At 50.5% G+C, this 17,030-nt stretch overlaps 1 protein-coding gene across 2 annotated transcripts in view; it reads left to right on the forward strand.

The window, feature by feature from the left end:
* Positions 1 to 12,294: 12,294 nt before the first annotated feature.
* The window catches only part of STARD8 (StAR related lipid transfer domain containing 8), a 78,421-nt gene continuing 73,685 nt past the window's right edge, over positions 12,295 to 17,030 (forward strand). The window contains exon 1 of one of the 2 annotated variants that reach the window (XM_008272731.4): positions 12,295 to 12,562. In XM_008272731.4, coding sequence (XP_008270953.2) covers positions 12,518 to 12,562 — 45 coding nt within the window. In that variant the 5' untranslated portion in view covers positions 12,295 to 12,517. The remainder of the gene's footprint in view (positions 12,563 to 17,030) is intronic. The other variant, XM_051827159.2, reaches the window with a different exon arrangement.

A 17,030-nucleotide genomic window follows, 5' to 3' on the forward strand; every position in this document is an offset into this window, starting at 1 on the left:
TCAGTGGATGGAAGACCTCTCTCCCTCTCTCTCTCTCTCTTTCTGGACTGTAAGAAATACACAAATTTTCTTCTTTTGTTTATATTTAAAGAGGTATTTGTTCCATTTGATTTATACTTAAAGATTTATTTATTTTATTTGAAAGCAGAGAGAGGGAGAGACAGAGAGAGGCAGAGACTTTCCATCTGCTGGTTCACTCCCCAAATGACCACAATGCCCAGAGCTGGGCCAGTCTGAAGCCAGTAGCCAGCATCCGAGTCTCCCACATGGGTGGTAGGGGCTCAAGCAGTTGGGCCGTCCTCTGCTGCTTTCCCAGGAGCATTAGCAGGGAGCTGGATCAAGAGGTTCTTATGAAAGGTGATGAGTAGATTGATTTGCTTAACTATAATAGTCACTTCACTATGTATATCAACGTAGCATGTAGTATACCTCAAATGTATGCAATAAAAAGAAATTTCCAGAAAAAAAAGAGAAAATAAAAAAGAAGTGGAGTAGCAGGGACTTGAACTGGTGCCCATATGGGATGCTGTCGTCGCAGGCAAGAGGCTTAACTCTACCACAATACCAGCCTACATGCATTTTCATTGTTAATTAGCCGCAGGTATTATGCGATAATAACAGGAAACAGATGAAGACAAGGGGCATTGGGCTTGGTGATCAGGGCCTGGGACCAGCAAGTTGATTGGGATTACAGCAGTCTCAAGAAGGCTGTGTCTTCTGCAGATGAAAGCTCGGGCTTTAGCCACCAGTGGAACCCCTAGGCCTGGTCAGCCAAGGCCACCCAGTGGTCTGGAGAATCCAGTGAGAGTGTTGTTGGCGAGCAACCCATCCTCACTTTAAAGATGCTCCTATGGACTGCTGATGGGTTAAACGAACTCGGGGACTGTCCTTTTACTTCTCCTTGCAGAAGACAGCTGAGCACGCGGGTTACCAGGGTTAGAAAGCTGGCTCTCCCACTTACCACCTCAGGTAAACATCTCTGAATCTGCCCAGTTTCCCCGTATCTGCATACTCTCCAGGTTTGCTGAGAAGACTAAAGGAAGTGACCCATGAGAAGTGTTTAAAGCAGTGTCTGACATAGAGCAATGATTGTGGCGATTTTTGTTAGAACTCATCATTATATTTTTACCTTCTCCGCCTCCCCTCCCCTTCCCCTGCCCTCCTCCTCCTCCTCCCCCTTTCCCCTGCCCTCCTCCTCCTTCCCTCTCCTCCTCCTCCCCCTCCTCCTCCCCCCCCGCCCTGAAGGCCTACCTGTTGGCCTCAGCATCAGGTCTTGTGCTGTAGCCTGTCCCTGTCCCTCTAGTCACCGGCCTCTGTCCAGTAACAGAGTTCCCCAGTGTTCCCCAGTGGCTGCCCAGGTCCTGCCATCCCTTGGGGTACCAAGGTTTGCTTGAGCAAACTGTGCTCACGATCACCCATAAGCTGAGCACCCATCAAGCCTGGCAAAGGGATCCCCAGCATTAGTTAGACCATGAGCCATGCCTGCAGCACGTCCAGAGACGCTAGGAGGAAGCCTAGAGTCTTCACTGTGTCCTTGGTCCAGACTTCAAGCCAGTTTGATTCTTTCTCTCTCCTCCCTCACTGGAGAGCACTCCCTCCCTGTTCTCCTAGCCCTGCCAGGTTCGAGTTGACCTGTTGGAGCCACGACAGCAGCCTTGCTGCCAGGGCATTCGGAGTGCCCACTTCATTCAAGAAAATCACTCAGGGGCTGGACTGATAATGAACAAACTCTCCGGCCGAGAATCACCTCTTCACGGGATTTGGCTCACTTCCGGCGAGGCTCAGTGGGACTGACCTGTCGCCAAGAGGGCTCTACTGAGGAGGCCCCACCAAGTCAGCTGTGGTCCTGAGCTGTCCTCACACTTAGGAATGGAGCCCAAGGCCTCCTGAAGAGGTGGAGTGGGGTGGGTCTGGGGTCTGGGCTGCTGGGCCCAGCTTGATCCTAGAGGATTTTATGTCCTCCAGCGTGCCTCCAACTCTCAGCATACCACGATGGCTAGGGTGGGAGCCATGCAAGCTGGGAGCTGACCTACGTATTGGCAGGAGCCACTGTGACAATGGGCAGAGACCCCCGCATTCCTGAGTTGGCAGAGTCTCTGTTTCTCCGAGGGGCAGCTCGTGTCTTTTTTAGAGATTTTTGTTTGCAGGCCTGCTCACTCTCTAGCTCATTGCCCTGTGACACACAGGGACACACATGGTCCTGTGACACACAGAACACCAATCTTCATCCTATCTCCCAAGCCATTCCTGGGCCCCACCCTTAGCAGGAAGACATTGCTGCCAAGGCAAAGGACACTTGGCAGCAAGGAAATGTTGAGTGTCTCCACTTGCCAGGACTACACATAGTGTGGGCATTCTACACAGCGGCTTTCTGTAAGCTGGGAGAGGAATGGACAGGCACCTCTGAAGTCTTTTGTGGAAATGGCTGGGCCTTACTGGTGCTGAAATCCAGAGAGCAGAGAGACTCAGGGATTTAATGTATAAAGGTACAGCCTAGCTCTCTGCTGTAATCAATTCTTGAATCGGTCACAACGAAGGTTGGAGGGACAAGGGCTGTTAGAGCCCTCTGGCCCATTGGTTTCCAAACCTGGCTTTTCATCAGACTCACCTCTTAGGATTCTGATCCAGGGTATCTGAGGAGGGGCCTGGGAATCTGTATTTTTTAAAATATACATGTGCACCAGGTTTAGATACCACTGGTTTAGTCCAGTGCTCTCACGGTGTAAATGGGGGGAACCAAGATGCAGAGAGTCATGCTTTTAAGGTCACTTGGCAGCTACATAACCTGACATTGAAGGCCTTCCATGATCTGGCTCTAATCATGCCTTTCTCATTCTAGCGTTCCAGTTATGCACCTTTGCGGTTTCAATATACAATACAGGTACCAGTTACATTAGAATTTCAGACATGCTAAAGAATTACTCATTTCTTAGCTGAAGTTCAAGTTTAACTGGGCATCTTGTACTTTTATTTGTTCAATATGGTGATTCTGTGCACCCTACACTACAAACCACTAGACTGGGCTGGCGCCATGGCTCAATAGGCTAATCCCCCGTCTGCGGCGCCGGCACACCGGGTTCAAGTCCCGGTTGGGGAGACAGATTCTGTCCTGGTTGCTCCTCTTCCAGTCCAGCTCTCTGCTGTGGCCCGGGAGTGCAGTGGAGGATGGCTCAAGTCCTTGGGCCCTGTGCCCGCATAGGAGACCAGGAGAAGCACCTGGCTCCTGGCTTCAGATCAGCATGGTGCACCAGCCGCAGTGGCCATTGTGGGGTGAACCAACAGAAAAGGAAGACTTTTCTCTTTGTCTCTCTCACTGTCCACTCTGCCTGTCAAAAAAAAAAAACACTAGAATGGATGTTCTTCTATGTAATTTCTGAGGGGGAGGGGGAGGGGAAGGAGGAGAGGGAGAGGGGGAGAGAGAGAGAAAGAGAGAGAGATCTTCTGCAACAGCCAAGTCTGATCCAGGCTGAAGCCTTGAGTCAGGAACTTCATTCTACTCTCCCACATGGGTGGCAGGAGAGCAAGTATATGAGCCACCTTTGGATACCTTTCTAGGCGCATTAGCAGGAAGGTGGATCAAAAGTGGAGCAGTAGGGGCTGGCACTGTGGTATAGTGGGTAAAGCTGCTGCCTGCATTGCCAACGCTGGTTCAAGTCGCGGCTGCTCCACTTCCAATCCAGCTCTCTGCTGTGGCCTGGGAAAGCAGTAGTGGGCAGCCTAAGTCCTTGGGCCCCTGCACCCACATGGGAAACCTGGAAGAAGCTCCTGGTTCCTGGCTTTGGATTGGTGCAGCTCTGGCCATTGTGGCCATCTGGGGACAACCAGCGGATGGAAGACTTTCTCTCTCTCTCTCTCTCTCTCTCTCTCTCTCTCTCTCAGTGTGTGTGTGTGTGTGTGTGTAACTCTGACTTTCAAATACATAAAATAGATCTAAAAAAAAGTCAGTACCAGGTGATGATGTGGGCACCTATTTAAAAACAAGGAAGTGGAGCAGTCAGGACTTGAACCCACACTCTGATATGGGATGCAGGTGACCCAAGTGGCAGCTTAACTTGCTGTGGTACAACACACCCGTCCCCTGAATTCCCATTTCTAGATCTTTGCTTATATGGTTCCTTCTGCCTGGACTTCTCATCCCATCATTTCCCCTGATCCTGCCCATCTTTCAACTCAAATGCCACCTCTCCCTTAAAGTCTTCTTATCCCTTGAGCTAGCCCCTCTGTAGCCTCGAAGAACATTTCCTGTGTCTCTCCACTTCCACCCCCTCATACTCTATTTTGGATCAAAATTCTTTGTCTACTGACTTACTTATATCCAATGAGAGGATAAAATGTAAAGAGATGGGCTCTGGTCAGATGGTTTTGCTTGAACCTCAGCTCTGTCATTTACCAGTTGTGCAATCAAAATGAGATAGCATAGAGGCCGGCACTGTGGTGCAGCAGTTTCAAGCCCCAGCCTGCAGCACCGGCATCCCATATGGGAGCTCGTTCAAGTCTAAGCTGCTCCACTTCCAATCCAGCTCCCTGCTAATGCACCTGGAAAAACAGTGGAGGATGACCCAAGTCCTTGGGCCCCTTCACTCACATGGGAGACCCAGAAGAAGCTCCTGGCTCCTGGCTTCAGTCTGGCCCAGCCCTGGCCATTGCAGCCATTTAGGGAATGAACCAGTGGAGGAAAGACCTCTCTCTCTCTGTCTCTATATCTCTCTGTAACTCTGTTGTTCAAATAAATAAAGCAAATCTTTAAAAACAATGAGATAGTGCTTTGAGGCTGCTTAGAACAGGAAGGGTGTACATAATCTGCTCAACAAACATTAGCTATTCATAACCTCTGCATCCTTGGGGCAAGCACGGAATAGTGGTCAGGAAAGTCTACTGCATGAATGAATGAGTCCAGGAGTGCAAGAAGGCTTGCATAGAAGACCCTGCTGACCTATTGGCAGGAAGTACTAGATGCTAATGGACGTGGCATTGCCCTTGAGGAGCTGACTACAATACCGTGTTCCTCTCTAGGGGAGGAAATGGCCGATCGGAGGTTGTTATACAAATGTTTGTCTGGTAGGCTCAGCTCTAGGCTTCTATTTTCAACAGTAATTATTGGAAGCAGAAAAACAGATTTATGCTTTTCACAAGTCCCTGCCTTCCTGTGGAATGCTAGGAAACTTTGTTTCCATTGGGCTTTGCTTTCTTTCTCTGTTATGATGGAATACATTAATGGAAAGACTGGTAAATACACAAGATACCAAGAAAAAAAGATGGAATACAAGTGCCAAGTTCAGTCTAGGTTTACTTTTTTTTTTAAAAAAAAAAAAAAAGAAAAAATTTATTTGTTTGAGAAGGAAATACAAAGAGAGATCTTCCATCCTCTGGTCCACTCCCTATATGGCTGCAATGGCTGGGGCTGGGCTGGGCTGAACCCAGGAGCCAGGAGTTTCTTCTGGATCTCCCACGTGGGTGCAGAGGACTGAGCACTTGGGTCATCTTCTGCTGCTTTCCCAGGTGAATTAGCAGGGAGCTGGATGGGAAATGGAGCAGCAGGGACTCGGTGTCCACATGGGATGCCAGTGCTGCAGGCCATGGCTTTAACCCATTGAGGCACAGAGCTGAAACCAGGTTTAGTTTTCTTTAAAAACTTTATTACTTTATTTTTATTTATCTGAATGAGAGAGAGAGAGAGAGAGAGAGAGAGAGAGAGAGAGACACTGAGATCTTCTATCTGCTGGTTTACTTCCCAAATGTCTGAAACTGCCAGCGTTGGGCCAGACTGAAGCCAGATCCTGGTGTTCTACGTGGATGGCAGGGATCCAAGTACTCGAAGCATCAGCTGCTGCCTCCCAAAGTGTTCATTAGCAGGAAGCGGGAATTGAGGAGCAGAGCCAGGACTCAGAGATGGGCGCTTCGGTATGAGACACAGGCATCCCAGGCAGCATCCTCCTCAGTATACCACGCACTTTCTGGTCCCTCACTGTGACCCACCCAAACATGCAGAAGTTGGGGGTTCACTGGATCCATGAAGCTCACTTAGACGAATACAAAATGAGCAAATACAGACTGAAATACAATGAGGTGAGACAAGTCGTTTTCTTGTGCAACCAGGTGTGTTACTCTCATCAAAATCATTTATGACTTTTGTTGGAGCAAAGCATCTGGTACATACTAGATGTTAGGTAGTTAGCTGTTGAATGATAGCTGGATGCTGTTGAATGAAGGGTAGAGTATAAACAGATAAATGCATAAATTGTTCTTTCATAAAATGAATGTGGAACGAGTCTACTATTTATACTTACTATGTTTCTGGCTCAATCTAGAAAAAAGAAACTGATTCAACACAGCTATAGGAGCCCTGCCCAAACTATGGTGCCAGTACCATTTATAGTTGCCTCTCAGGTTCCTTTGGTTGAGAGGTTAGTTGGGCCAACCTTTTCCTTGTATACACCTAGTGACGGGGAACTCACTACCTTAGGGGTCTGCCTGTGCCAACCATGAAAGACCTGGTGCTAATACCCAATTTCCTCTATCATGGCGTCTGGAATGCTCTCTGCCAAACCGTAGCTTCCACTCTTAGAACTATAAAGCTGGGTGCCAGCATTGTAGCACACAGGGTTAAGCCGCTGCTTGCTACACCAGCATCCCGAATCGGAGTTCTGCTTCGAGTTCCAGCTGCTCCACTTCCAGTCTAGCTCCATGCTATTGAGCCTGGGAAAGCAGCAGCAGATGATACAATTCGATTACTTGGATCCCTGGCTTCAGTCAGGCCCAGCCCTGGCTGTTGAGTCCATTTTGGGGAGTGAACCAGTTTTAAAACTTTAAAAACGAATTAAATAAGAACTATAAAGCTGTATTTTATTCAAAAGTGGTGGGGAAAAAAAAAAAACTTTCCTGAGAAGCAGCAGCCTTGGATCCAAGATCGAGCTCTCTCACTGACTCGCTGTGTGAACTTGGGCGATGATTTTCCTGATTTGGTCCTCAATTTCCCCTTTTGGCAGGGGTTTCAAACTGGATGCTGTGTGTGGCTTGCAGCTGAGATGTTCCAGGATTCTCTGATGAGGTCTACTTGGGGTATTCTAATGCAGCGATTCTTAAAGTGGGGTCCCCAAACCCCTGGGGATTCTTGTGCACTTTCCCAAGGGTGAATGAGGTCTCCCTTTTCAAGCTATCTACCTGAAGCAGGCAGGATTTTCTTCTCACACTTCAACCTGAACTTCATCTCACAACAGACTGAAAGCAGAAGCAGCTAGGAGAATCCAGCTGTCTTTGGTTAAAGGTTTATTTATTTACTTGAAAGACAGAATGACAGAGAAAGAGGGAGAAAGATCTTTCATCTGTTGGTTCTTCCCCCCCCCACCTCCAATGCCTGCAACAGCTGTACTGCATCAGGCTAACGTCAGGGACCAGGAATTCCACCCCGGTCTCCCAAGTAGATGGCAGAAACTCAAGTACTTGAGCCACAATCCTCTGTCTCCCAGGCCATTAGCAGGGAGCTGTGGAATAGCTGGGACTCGAACCAGCCACTCTGATATGGGTAGTGGGCATCGTAAGTGCTGGTTTAATGCCCTGGGCCACAATACCTCCCCCAAGCTGTCTTTGCTTAAGCCACACAGGAAAAAGGGTAGCAAAAAATGTGAAACAATGTTACTCTACTCAAATTTGTTTTTGTTTTGGAAAATATTGCTGTCCTTCATAAAACACTTTTAAGAAGTTACAAAAATAGGTTATTTATCTTTAACATGTTTCATTTAAGCATGTTTTTCAAATGAATGAATGAACCTATCAGTGTTTAAATGTCTGTCTTAACTTCTGATCTGGTAAACACAACTCGCATAATAAAATGCTAATGTAATAATACATTATTAATAATTTATGTAATAATAAATTACAGCTTGCATAAATCAAAATTCTTTGGGGATCCTAAATGACTTTTTTTAATAAATTTTTTTTTATTTTAAAGGCAGAGTTACAGAGAGGCAGAGCGAGAGAGAGTGAGAGAGAGAGAGAGAGAGGTCTTCCATCCGCTGGTTCACTCCCCAGTTGGCCGCAACTGCTGGAGCTGCGCTGATCTGAAGCCAGGAACCAGGAGCTTCCTCCAGGTCTCCCACATGGGTGCAGGGGCCCAAGGACTTGGGCCATCTTCTACTGCTTTCCCAGACCACAACAGAGAGCTGGATTGGAAGTTTAGTAGCCAGGTCTTGAACCGGCGCCTATATGGGATACTGACACTACAGGCGGCAGCTTTACCCGCTACACCACAGTGCCGGCCCCCTTAATGACTTTTAATAGTGTAGGGAAGTCCTGTTCTAATACAGCTGTGGCCTCCTGTCACATTCTTTACAGCCTTCCTTCCCTCCCCGCCCCCACTCTATGGTCATGGATGTGATCTACTCGGTAGTTGGCACATGGCTGGATGCAACGGCCTTGGGAGGGAGGTCATGCTTCCTTCCTCCAGGGCCTTGGCCATTCCAGTCTTCCCTTCTTCACCTGGGCTCCTTGGCATACACTGGTGATCCCGACCTTAGACAAGACACCCACTGGTGGGCAGCACCAGTTCCTGGGTGGAGACATCCAGCAGTCGTATATATACAGGCTAGAGTGATGTGAGAGCTTCCCTGTCCACCTGCCCACAGGAACTCAGCTCCTCCTGGTCCCACCTTCCATACCTCCTCCCCAGGAAAGCAGGATTAGTGCCTGTCATGCCAATCATGGCGGGTGTTGGGTGTGAGGCAAGGGAGGCCCTGTGTGGGACCCATAGCCACCATAGCATGGGTGGGCAGGAGGGAGAAAGGGAGCAGGGAGGACTTGTGTGGTCGGAGAGAAGCCACTGCACTCAGGCTTCTCTCTCGATGACAGACCTGGGAGGTGAGCAGGGATCTCCGTTCTCATCTTCATCTTACAGCCAGGGAAACGGAGGATCCCAGAGGTAAGGTGATTTGCCCGAGGTGGCTACATAGCCACTTCAATGCTCTTGCTGCTTTTCCATAAGCTGGGAGAGTCAGGAGTATCCAGGACAGGAAGAGGGGGCAAGGCAGCTAATATTAACTGAGCACTTATTAAGTCCCTGCATAGCAGGTGTATACCAATGTTACCTAGTTACCTCCTAACAGCAGTCCCCTTGTGTAACTAACAAATCCACAGTCTACGGATAATGAAATAGGCCTAGAGGAGGGAAGTCCCTTTTGTGAGGGCACACTGCTAGAAGGCAGGAGAACCAGAACTCAAATCTAATTCCGTCTGGCTCCAATGTCTCTGCTTCTTCTGTAACAAAAAGCACTGTTGATGGAGAACTTTCTGCCAGGCGCTGTGTTAAACGCCTTACCCCGTGCAATTCAGCCTGCCCAATGAGATAGGTACAATCATTATCACCTGTTTTACAGGCAGGGCAACCAAGGCAGTGACAGGCCCGAGGCCACTCCCAGAGTCACAGAGCCGGAATCTGAATCTGGGCAGTCTACTTTCAGAGTTCTGGGCTTAAGCAGCCCCAGGTGAGGCTGGCGTGAGAGACCCACAACTGCTATAGTTCCCTGGCTTCTGGCTCAGCATGGTATGCTGCACCCAGTCGCTTCCTAAGTGAACCCCCAGAGCCACAGCAGGTGTGTCTCTTCCCAGGGGCCTGAATGTTGAGGTGAAACTCTTAGGCAGCCATTGCCACCTCTCCTATCGCAGCTTCTCCCTGGCTCACCATCCTTGGGGCTTCTGGCTGCAGGAAGAGAGGGTATATTCTTTTTTAAAAAATGTTTTATTTGTATAATGTGTACAAATTTCATGTGTTTCGTATATATAGATTTTTTTAAAAAAATTATTTATTTATTTGAAAGAGTTACACAGAGAGAGGAGAGGCAGAGAGAGAGAGAGAGGTCTTCCATCTGATGGTTCACTCCCCAACTGGCCGCAATGGCCAGAGCTGTGCCAATCCAAAGCCAGGAACCAGGAGCTTCCTCTGGGTCTCCCATGTGGGTGCAGGGGCCCAAGGACTTGAGCCATCTTCCACTGCTTTCCCAGGCCATAGCAGAGAGCTGGATTAGAAGAGGAGCAGCCGGGACTCGAACTGGTGCCCATATGGGATGCTGGCGCTTCAGGCCAGGGCGTTAACCAGCTGCGCTATAGCGCCGGCCCCCATATATACAGATTTAAGAGCATCGTGATACTGCCCAGCCTCCCCTCCCTCCTCATGCTCCCACCCTCCCTCCCGCTTCCTTTCGTATTCCTTCTTTGAATTTTTACAATGATAGATCTTCGGCCGGCGCCACTGCTCACTAGGCTAATCCTCCGCCTGCGGCACCGGCACCCCAGGTTCTAGTCCCAGTTGGGGTGCCGGATTCCAGTTGGGTTGCTCCTCTTCCAGTCCAGCTCTCTGCTGTGGCCCGGGAAGGCAGTGGAGGATGGCCCAAGTGCTTAGGCCCTGCACTCGCGTGGGAGACCAGGAAAAGCACCTGGCTCCTGGCTTTGGATTGGCGCAGGGCACCGGCTGTGGCGGCCATTTTGGGGGTGAACCAATGGAAAGAAGACCTTTCTCTTTGTCTCTCTCTCTCTCTAACTGTCTAACTCTGCCTGTCAAAAAAAAAAAAAAAAAAGACAAACTTTCAGTTTCTTTGATAAAGGAGGAAACACCCTGGCTGCTCTGGCTCCTCATGTGACATGCCCCTCCCCCACACAGGGGCTCCCCCTTTATGAACGTGGCCTCAGCTGGAGGTGAGGGAGAAGGAGCCACTTGTCTGGACTCTTGTGGTTACGTTGCTGACATGACCCAGCAGGACTCACATCTTGAGAGCCCTGAGGTCAGAGCTAAAGGAGATCAGTAATCGCCAACTTCAAGGTACCACTGGGGAACGTAGGGCCAAAGAGTATGCTGGAAGCAGGGCGGCAGGGACCCTGGCAGACTCGCTGGACAAACCTCAGAACAAACTAATGACACAAGTCCTCAAAGGCAGACAGAGTGCTGGTCTCTGAAAAGGAAGTGAGGTCGGGGCTGGGGGTAAGTTATTCTGGGCCTCGTGATGATACGTGCCCCCAGGGACCCAAGTCTGGCCCTTCGCCATGGGGTCCCTGGGAGGCTTCTGGCCACCAGCCACAGCTCGCTGTCTTGTGAGGTCAGGGCAGGGCTGAGGGAGGGGCACAGCCACTGTTTCTTAACAGCTTCCTGCCCAGAAAGTCTCTAGAACCGCCTACAGCTAACTCCGCTCCCTCTGAAAGAACTGACTTGAGGGCATCCAGAAGGTTCAAGTTCAGATTTCACATTGAATTTCTGGACCTGAAGAGTTGTTTTTCTTTGTTTGTTTTTAACAATATTTGTTTATTTGAAAGAGAGAGAGAGAGTCTTCCATGTGCTGATTCAGTTCCCAAGTAGCAGTAACTGCCAGGGCTGGGCCAGGTCAAAGACAGAAGCCCGGAACTCCATCTGGGTCTCCCATGTGGGTGGCAGAGGCCAAAGTACCTGGGCCATCTTCTGCTGCTTTCCCAAGCACATTAGCATAGAGCTGTCTCGGAACCACACTCTGATATGGGATGCTGATGTTGTAGGGGACAGCTTAATCCACGGGGCTATGACACCGGCCCCTGGACTTGAAGGGTTTTGAGAACAGGAGTGGATGACGGAGGGGGCACCGTCAGCTCTTCATAAGACACTCAGAAAACTCCTTGGTGGTGGTGGGGGGGTGTTACCTGCCTTCCCATGGGGCAGCCCAGGGAGGTCTGAGAGGAGCTGCCATTGTTCTCCAGCCTTGCCGGGTCTCTAACCCCTAACAGACTTGAGACTTAGAGATCTCTGTTGCTGCCTGTCATGGCACAGCTGGGCCTCCCTGAGGTGCCAATGTGAGTCCCAATTCCTGCCTTAAGAACAGGGCTAAAGAGTGGCCCCTCTCCCCTCACGCAGGGTCCAGAGCGCCTGTCTATGAAAGGTTCCAAGGTCCCAAGGGGCCTTCACACCTCCCTGTGTCCCGCCCGGGCCATGGGCTCTTCTTCCTCAGCCCTTGTCCTTGGCCTTCTTCCCCCAGCTCCTGCGTGGTCGTGGCTGCAGAGGGAGGCCGCCTGGGGTGGGGTGGGTGGGGGGGAGCAGGGGGCGGGGTGGAGAGCTGTTACTCCTCCAGGAAGCCAGCAGGCAGACGTGCCAGCATGCAGGTGGCAGGGCAGGCAGGCTGGACACCCCGGGCTGGGGAACTGTAATATTCAGGGAATTTCAATTGGCACTGCTGTCCGGTCCCAGCCAACTGGTTAACGGTGCCGAGTTTGAATCAGTGACCCGCCTCCTGGTCCCTCCTCCTCAGGCAGCCTCTTTCCCTCCCTCCCTCCCTTCTTCCCTCCCTCGGCCCTCCGGGAGGGGCTTTAGTTGAGGCAGCTGAGCTCAGGCCAGCCGCCGCCCGCCCGCCTGCCTGCCTGCCTGCCTGCTGCTCTCTGCCTCTCCCCTCTCGGGGCCGGCTGATGGAGCGCAGGGCCAGCGCTGCCTCTTGCCGAGCGCTCGGTCCCCTCTAGCCTCGTCCCCAGAGAGGGAGAGGCCGGGGCCCTGCCAGCTAGCTGCCCGTGCCCCACCATGCCTCTGCTGGATGTTTTCTGGGCTTGCTTCAGGAAGGTGAAGGTAAGTGATTGCCCAATCCCAGCCCATCCCACCGCTCAGCAGGGAAGGGGGCAATTGGGACCAGTGCGTGCAGTACAGCTGGGAAAGGCAAAGCAGACCTGATTTCTGAGATGGCTCCGGGCTCTTGGAGCTGGGAAAGATAGTTCACATCTTGCCTTTGTCCATGAACTAGCTCTGTGACCTTCTGCGGCTTTCCTATGAAAACGAGTAAGCTTGTTAGTTTTTTTTTTCTTTTTTTGTAATACTGGGTTTGTTGCTTTCCTGGGCTTGCCACAAGGGCAAAGATATTGTGTGTCTCTTAGCCTCAGTTTCCTTGGCTTTAATATGAGGACTATAGTGACACCAACCTTCCGGAGTGATGAGACGAGTGTTATTGTTTAAATATCACACGTAGGCAAGTGCAAAAGATAAAGTGTATAAAGGTGCTAGCATGATGCCTGGCTGGCAGCATCCTCGCAAACAATGCTATCTGTTATTACTTATTTCCATTACCGTGTATCCAGCACTCACTCTGGGCTAGGCACCATGGGAGCTACACAAAGATGAAAGAGGATATGGCCTCTGTTCTCAAAGAGGAGATAAGAAAAGTGACAATTACTTATCCAGCACCTATGATATACCAGACATTGTGTTATATGGTTGCCAGTCAGTAAATCATTGTTGAGTACCTGCTGTATCCTGGCTGGGGAAGTTACATGGGCACCACGGAACTCACAAGGATGGATAAAGCATGATTCTGCCCTCAAGAGCCAAGAGCTAATATTGACTTAGTACCTGCTATGTGCCAGACACAGGCCCTTGGGGTTCATTCCCTGTGGTAGTGGTCTTCACCAGCATCTGTTTTCGTCCTGTTTTTATATACGGAGAAAGGGCCCTGGGAGTGGTTAGGATCCTCTTCCAAGGTCACTCTGCTGCACCTGGCAGAGTCTGGGGTCTGAACTCCTAGGCCGACGCCCTTCTTGACACTCTGTGACTGCCCACAGTGCAAGCCAGTGGGAAGACTTTCAAACAAGTACACTGATGGCCAGATAGGATGAAAGGAATGCCGGGACCCTGGGGCAGGAGAGATCCATTCCACCGGGAGGGACTGGGAAAGGTTTCACAGGAGGTCATGTTTGGGGCGAAGGCAGTCCAGGCACGCCTGGCAGAGAGCAGTACATGAGCAAAGAGTTTGGAGGCAGGCAAGAGGTGGTGGGCTGGGGGAAGCGCTTGTTTCATGATATGGCTCAAGTGCAGGGTTTAGGGGGAGAGGAACTGGGGTACAGGGTGGGGGGAACAGGATGCTACCTCCCAAATGGCTAGGAATTGATCTGAGAGCTCATGGCCCTCACCTAGTGGGGTGTCTGACAGATGTTTCACCCATCTGCAGTGCAACGAGAGAAAAGAGGGGATAATAAAGTGCGGTTCTTCATAAAGCCAAATTAATTCAACTCAAGGGACTGTTCTTTATTTGGAGATTATTGTGTGTTTCTCATGGGGATTTGGGTGCATATGAGCTTTCTTTTACAAAAGAAGAGTGAGAATTTTTTTTAATTGTCTGCACTGGGCAAAATAAAAAAAAATTTTGTGACACACTGATGGTTCCCCTATTCATTTATTAAAAAACTGTTTTCCTTGGCCACAAGTTGTTACAGCGTAAGGATGGTGGCTGTCTTAGAGAATGGAGGGCTGGTTCCAGGACAGCAGAGAGAGAATTAAATGGAGGCCTTTAGGAAGAGCACACCAGCAGCAGTGGGTGGGGAGAGTGGGGAAGGGCCCGAGTGGAGGCTCAGAGGCCAGGAAGGTGGTGGTGGCAGTGATGTCAATGAGGGCAGGTGGGGACAAGGTGCTGAGAGCTGGATATGACGATAGACAGCGGAAAGGGAACTGAGATCTGACACCCAAGAGGTACCGCTGTCTTCTACCCTGGTTTACTATTCTGGGTGTTTGGCATGCATTTAAATCCCTTTGCATTCACTACCCCAAGTTCTCAGATGCCCACAACATGTTCAGCCCATGGCAGCTTCCTGGAAACTTTGGGGTAGGAGAGCCCCAGGAGAAGGTTGGGGAGCTCTGTCCCAGGTCAGGTCCCAGAGGCTTTTATGCACACACACACACACACACACATTCACTCATATATATGTCCACGAATATAGGACACACACATGCATCTGTGCACCCTCAGCTGCACACATATGCACAAGCATGTCTACACACATAGGTATAGATGTAAATGCACGTGCACACCCAGTACACATACACAAACAGCTCAACTCACACATATTTGCATACATGATTCTACAGAGGCAGGCATACAGGCACAGATACCTTCCCATGCACAAACACACAAGGACACACAGACCCAGGTGCAGGCACAAAATAATGTAAGTGGTCCGAAGCATGATGACAGCACAACGAAATGTGGGCATGTACACGCACACATGCACACACACACACACACACTGGGCTGTGTGGTTGTGTGTGACCTTGGCAGATGCAAATGAACACACGGCTAGATATCAGAGTGAAGAGGCAGCCAGGTAGACTCCCCCACATTTGGGCCTCATGCTCTGTCTTCCAAGGCTGCTGCTTTGAGGGCTCCAGGTGTCAGGCAGCTTGTCTACCCAGTCAAAGGCAGGAGCTGCCCTGCGCTACTGCCCTATTTGAACCAGGCCCCTCCTTGAGCAATCTCACAACTGTGGAAGAACTGACTTGAGGAGCAGGGCCCGGCTGTGGCAGAGCCCACCATAGCTGGAAAGGGCTTCTCAGATCAGCTCACTCAGCCTCCTCAGGGTCCTGATGAGGAAACCGAACACCCTGGCATCCTACACGTTATGGAGCTCTCCATGACTTGAAGTGATGGGTGGAGGGCAGAAGCAGACACCTAGTGCTTCCATCCCACCCCAACCCCACAGGTACATATGCTAGCTGTGGGCCTCTGAGCCTCGGTCTCCTTGTCCATAAAATGACACTAACCCGTGCCTGCCTCATAGAGATGCCCTGAGAGTTTGTACAGTTGCATCTTTAATGTACCTGGCACAAAGTAGGTGGTAAAGACATGTGACTCATTGGAAGGTGACTTCTAGTGACTTATTGGGGAATAAGGGGAGTCCTCATGAGTCAGGGATACTGGAAGGTGGAGAGGCCAGAGCAGGCCTTAGGATTGCTTTGAGCTGCTCTGGGGGTTAGGGGCAGCCAAGGGACAAGATGTTTGGATAAGAGATGAACCTGTATAACTTGTTCCATATGTGCTTGCTGTGTCTTCCCTGGAGGCCAGCAAGGGCTGGGAAGGCATCCTTGGCCCCTCAGTCCAACCAAGCCTGCATATGAGTCTCTCCCTCTCTCTCTCCCAGTCCCCTGCCCCAGGATCATTTTTGATGAATCCTTTGGCTTCCTTCCGGTGCCTAGCATGGTGTTATGTTATGCATATGAGCACCTGGCATGTGAACCCTCTCTCCTGGCACTCTCTGAGCTGCAGGTGTACGAATCAGTTCTAGAAGGTACTGGCCTGGAAGATGAGGGGGAATCCAACTGGAGCACCATGTCAGCCATGACCTCTGGGTGACTGGAAGAGCCAGTTCCCCCCACTGTCCCTCAGTTCCCTCCTGGCATAACATAGGTAAATGATCACACAACACGAGAGATGGAAAGATCTGTAGGAGTCTTATATTCCTCCCATTCTGCTCCTCGTTCCAAACCACGGATGCAGAAACTGAGGCCTCAAGAGGAAAGAGATGTGTCTAAGGTTACAGAGGGAGGCAGGACGCATGTAGATTTGAATGTGGTCTGTGGAATATATGGTGATCTCCTTGCTTAGTCTGTGGCAAAGCCCCAACACAACTTGGCTCTGGTCAAATATGACAGCAATCCTGAGCAGGATGTCTGCACATTTGTCACACACACACACACACACATGTACCCATATTCTATGCGTGTGGTAACAACCCTGCCCTACCTATAGACAGGCTTCTCTGGGAATCAGAACAAATCGTGGAGAGAAAAGTGCTTTGCAAACTGCAAAGGCTGAGAGAGGCCAGCCAGCCACCCAGCAGCCTACCACTGGACACCATGCTTTTCCCATCACTGGTTATATGAGTGCACTTGTGTACAAAGGCCTTCCTGAGTTCATGTGCTCACCCACCCTGAGTGTGCATGGGACTTACATGTGGCTGCTCTTGCACTTGCCCGCCCAGGCACCTGCTCACTGAGTTGTGCACAGACTCACATTCACACACAGACACACACACCCATAAGAGTCGAGCACACATCCTCTTGGCAGTGCTTTCTCGCCCCCCGGGTGCTCTCTGTTCCCAGGCTAGATGGAGCTCGTAGCTTCCCAGCCTTTGCCGGGAATCTGCCGGCAGGATACGGGGTGAAAGTGTGACAATGAGTGGGTGATTCAGCAGTTCCACTCTCAGCTTCCAGGATGTCTCTATTTTTCTGTCCCTTTGCCCCCGTCCTCCCAAGCAAGACCAGTTTCCCGCATGTA

The sequence above is a fragment of the Oryctolagus cuniculus genome, chromosome X (genome assembly GCF_964237555.1).
Source record: "Oryctolagus cuniculus chromosome X, mOryCun1.1, whole genome shotgun sequence".
NCBI lineage: Eukaryota > Metazoa > Chordata > Mammalia > Lagomorpha > Leporidae > Oryctolagus > Oryctolagus cuniculus.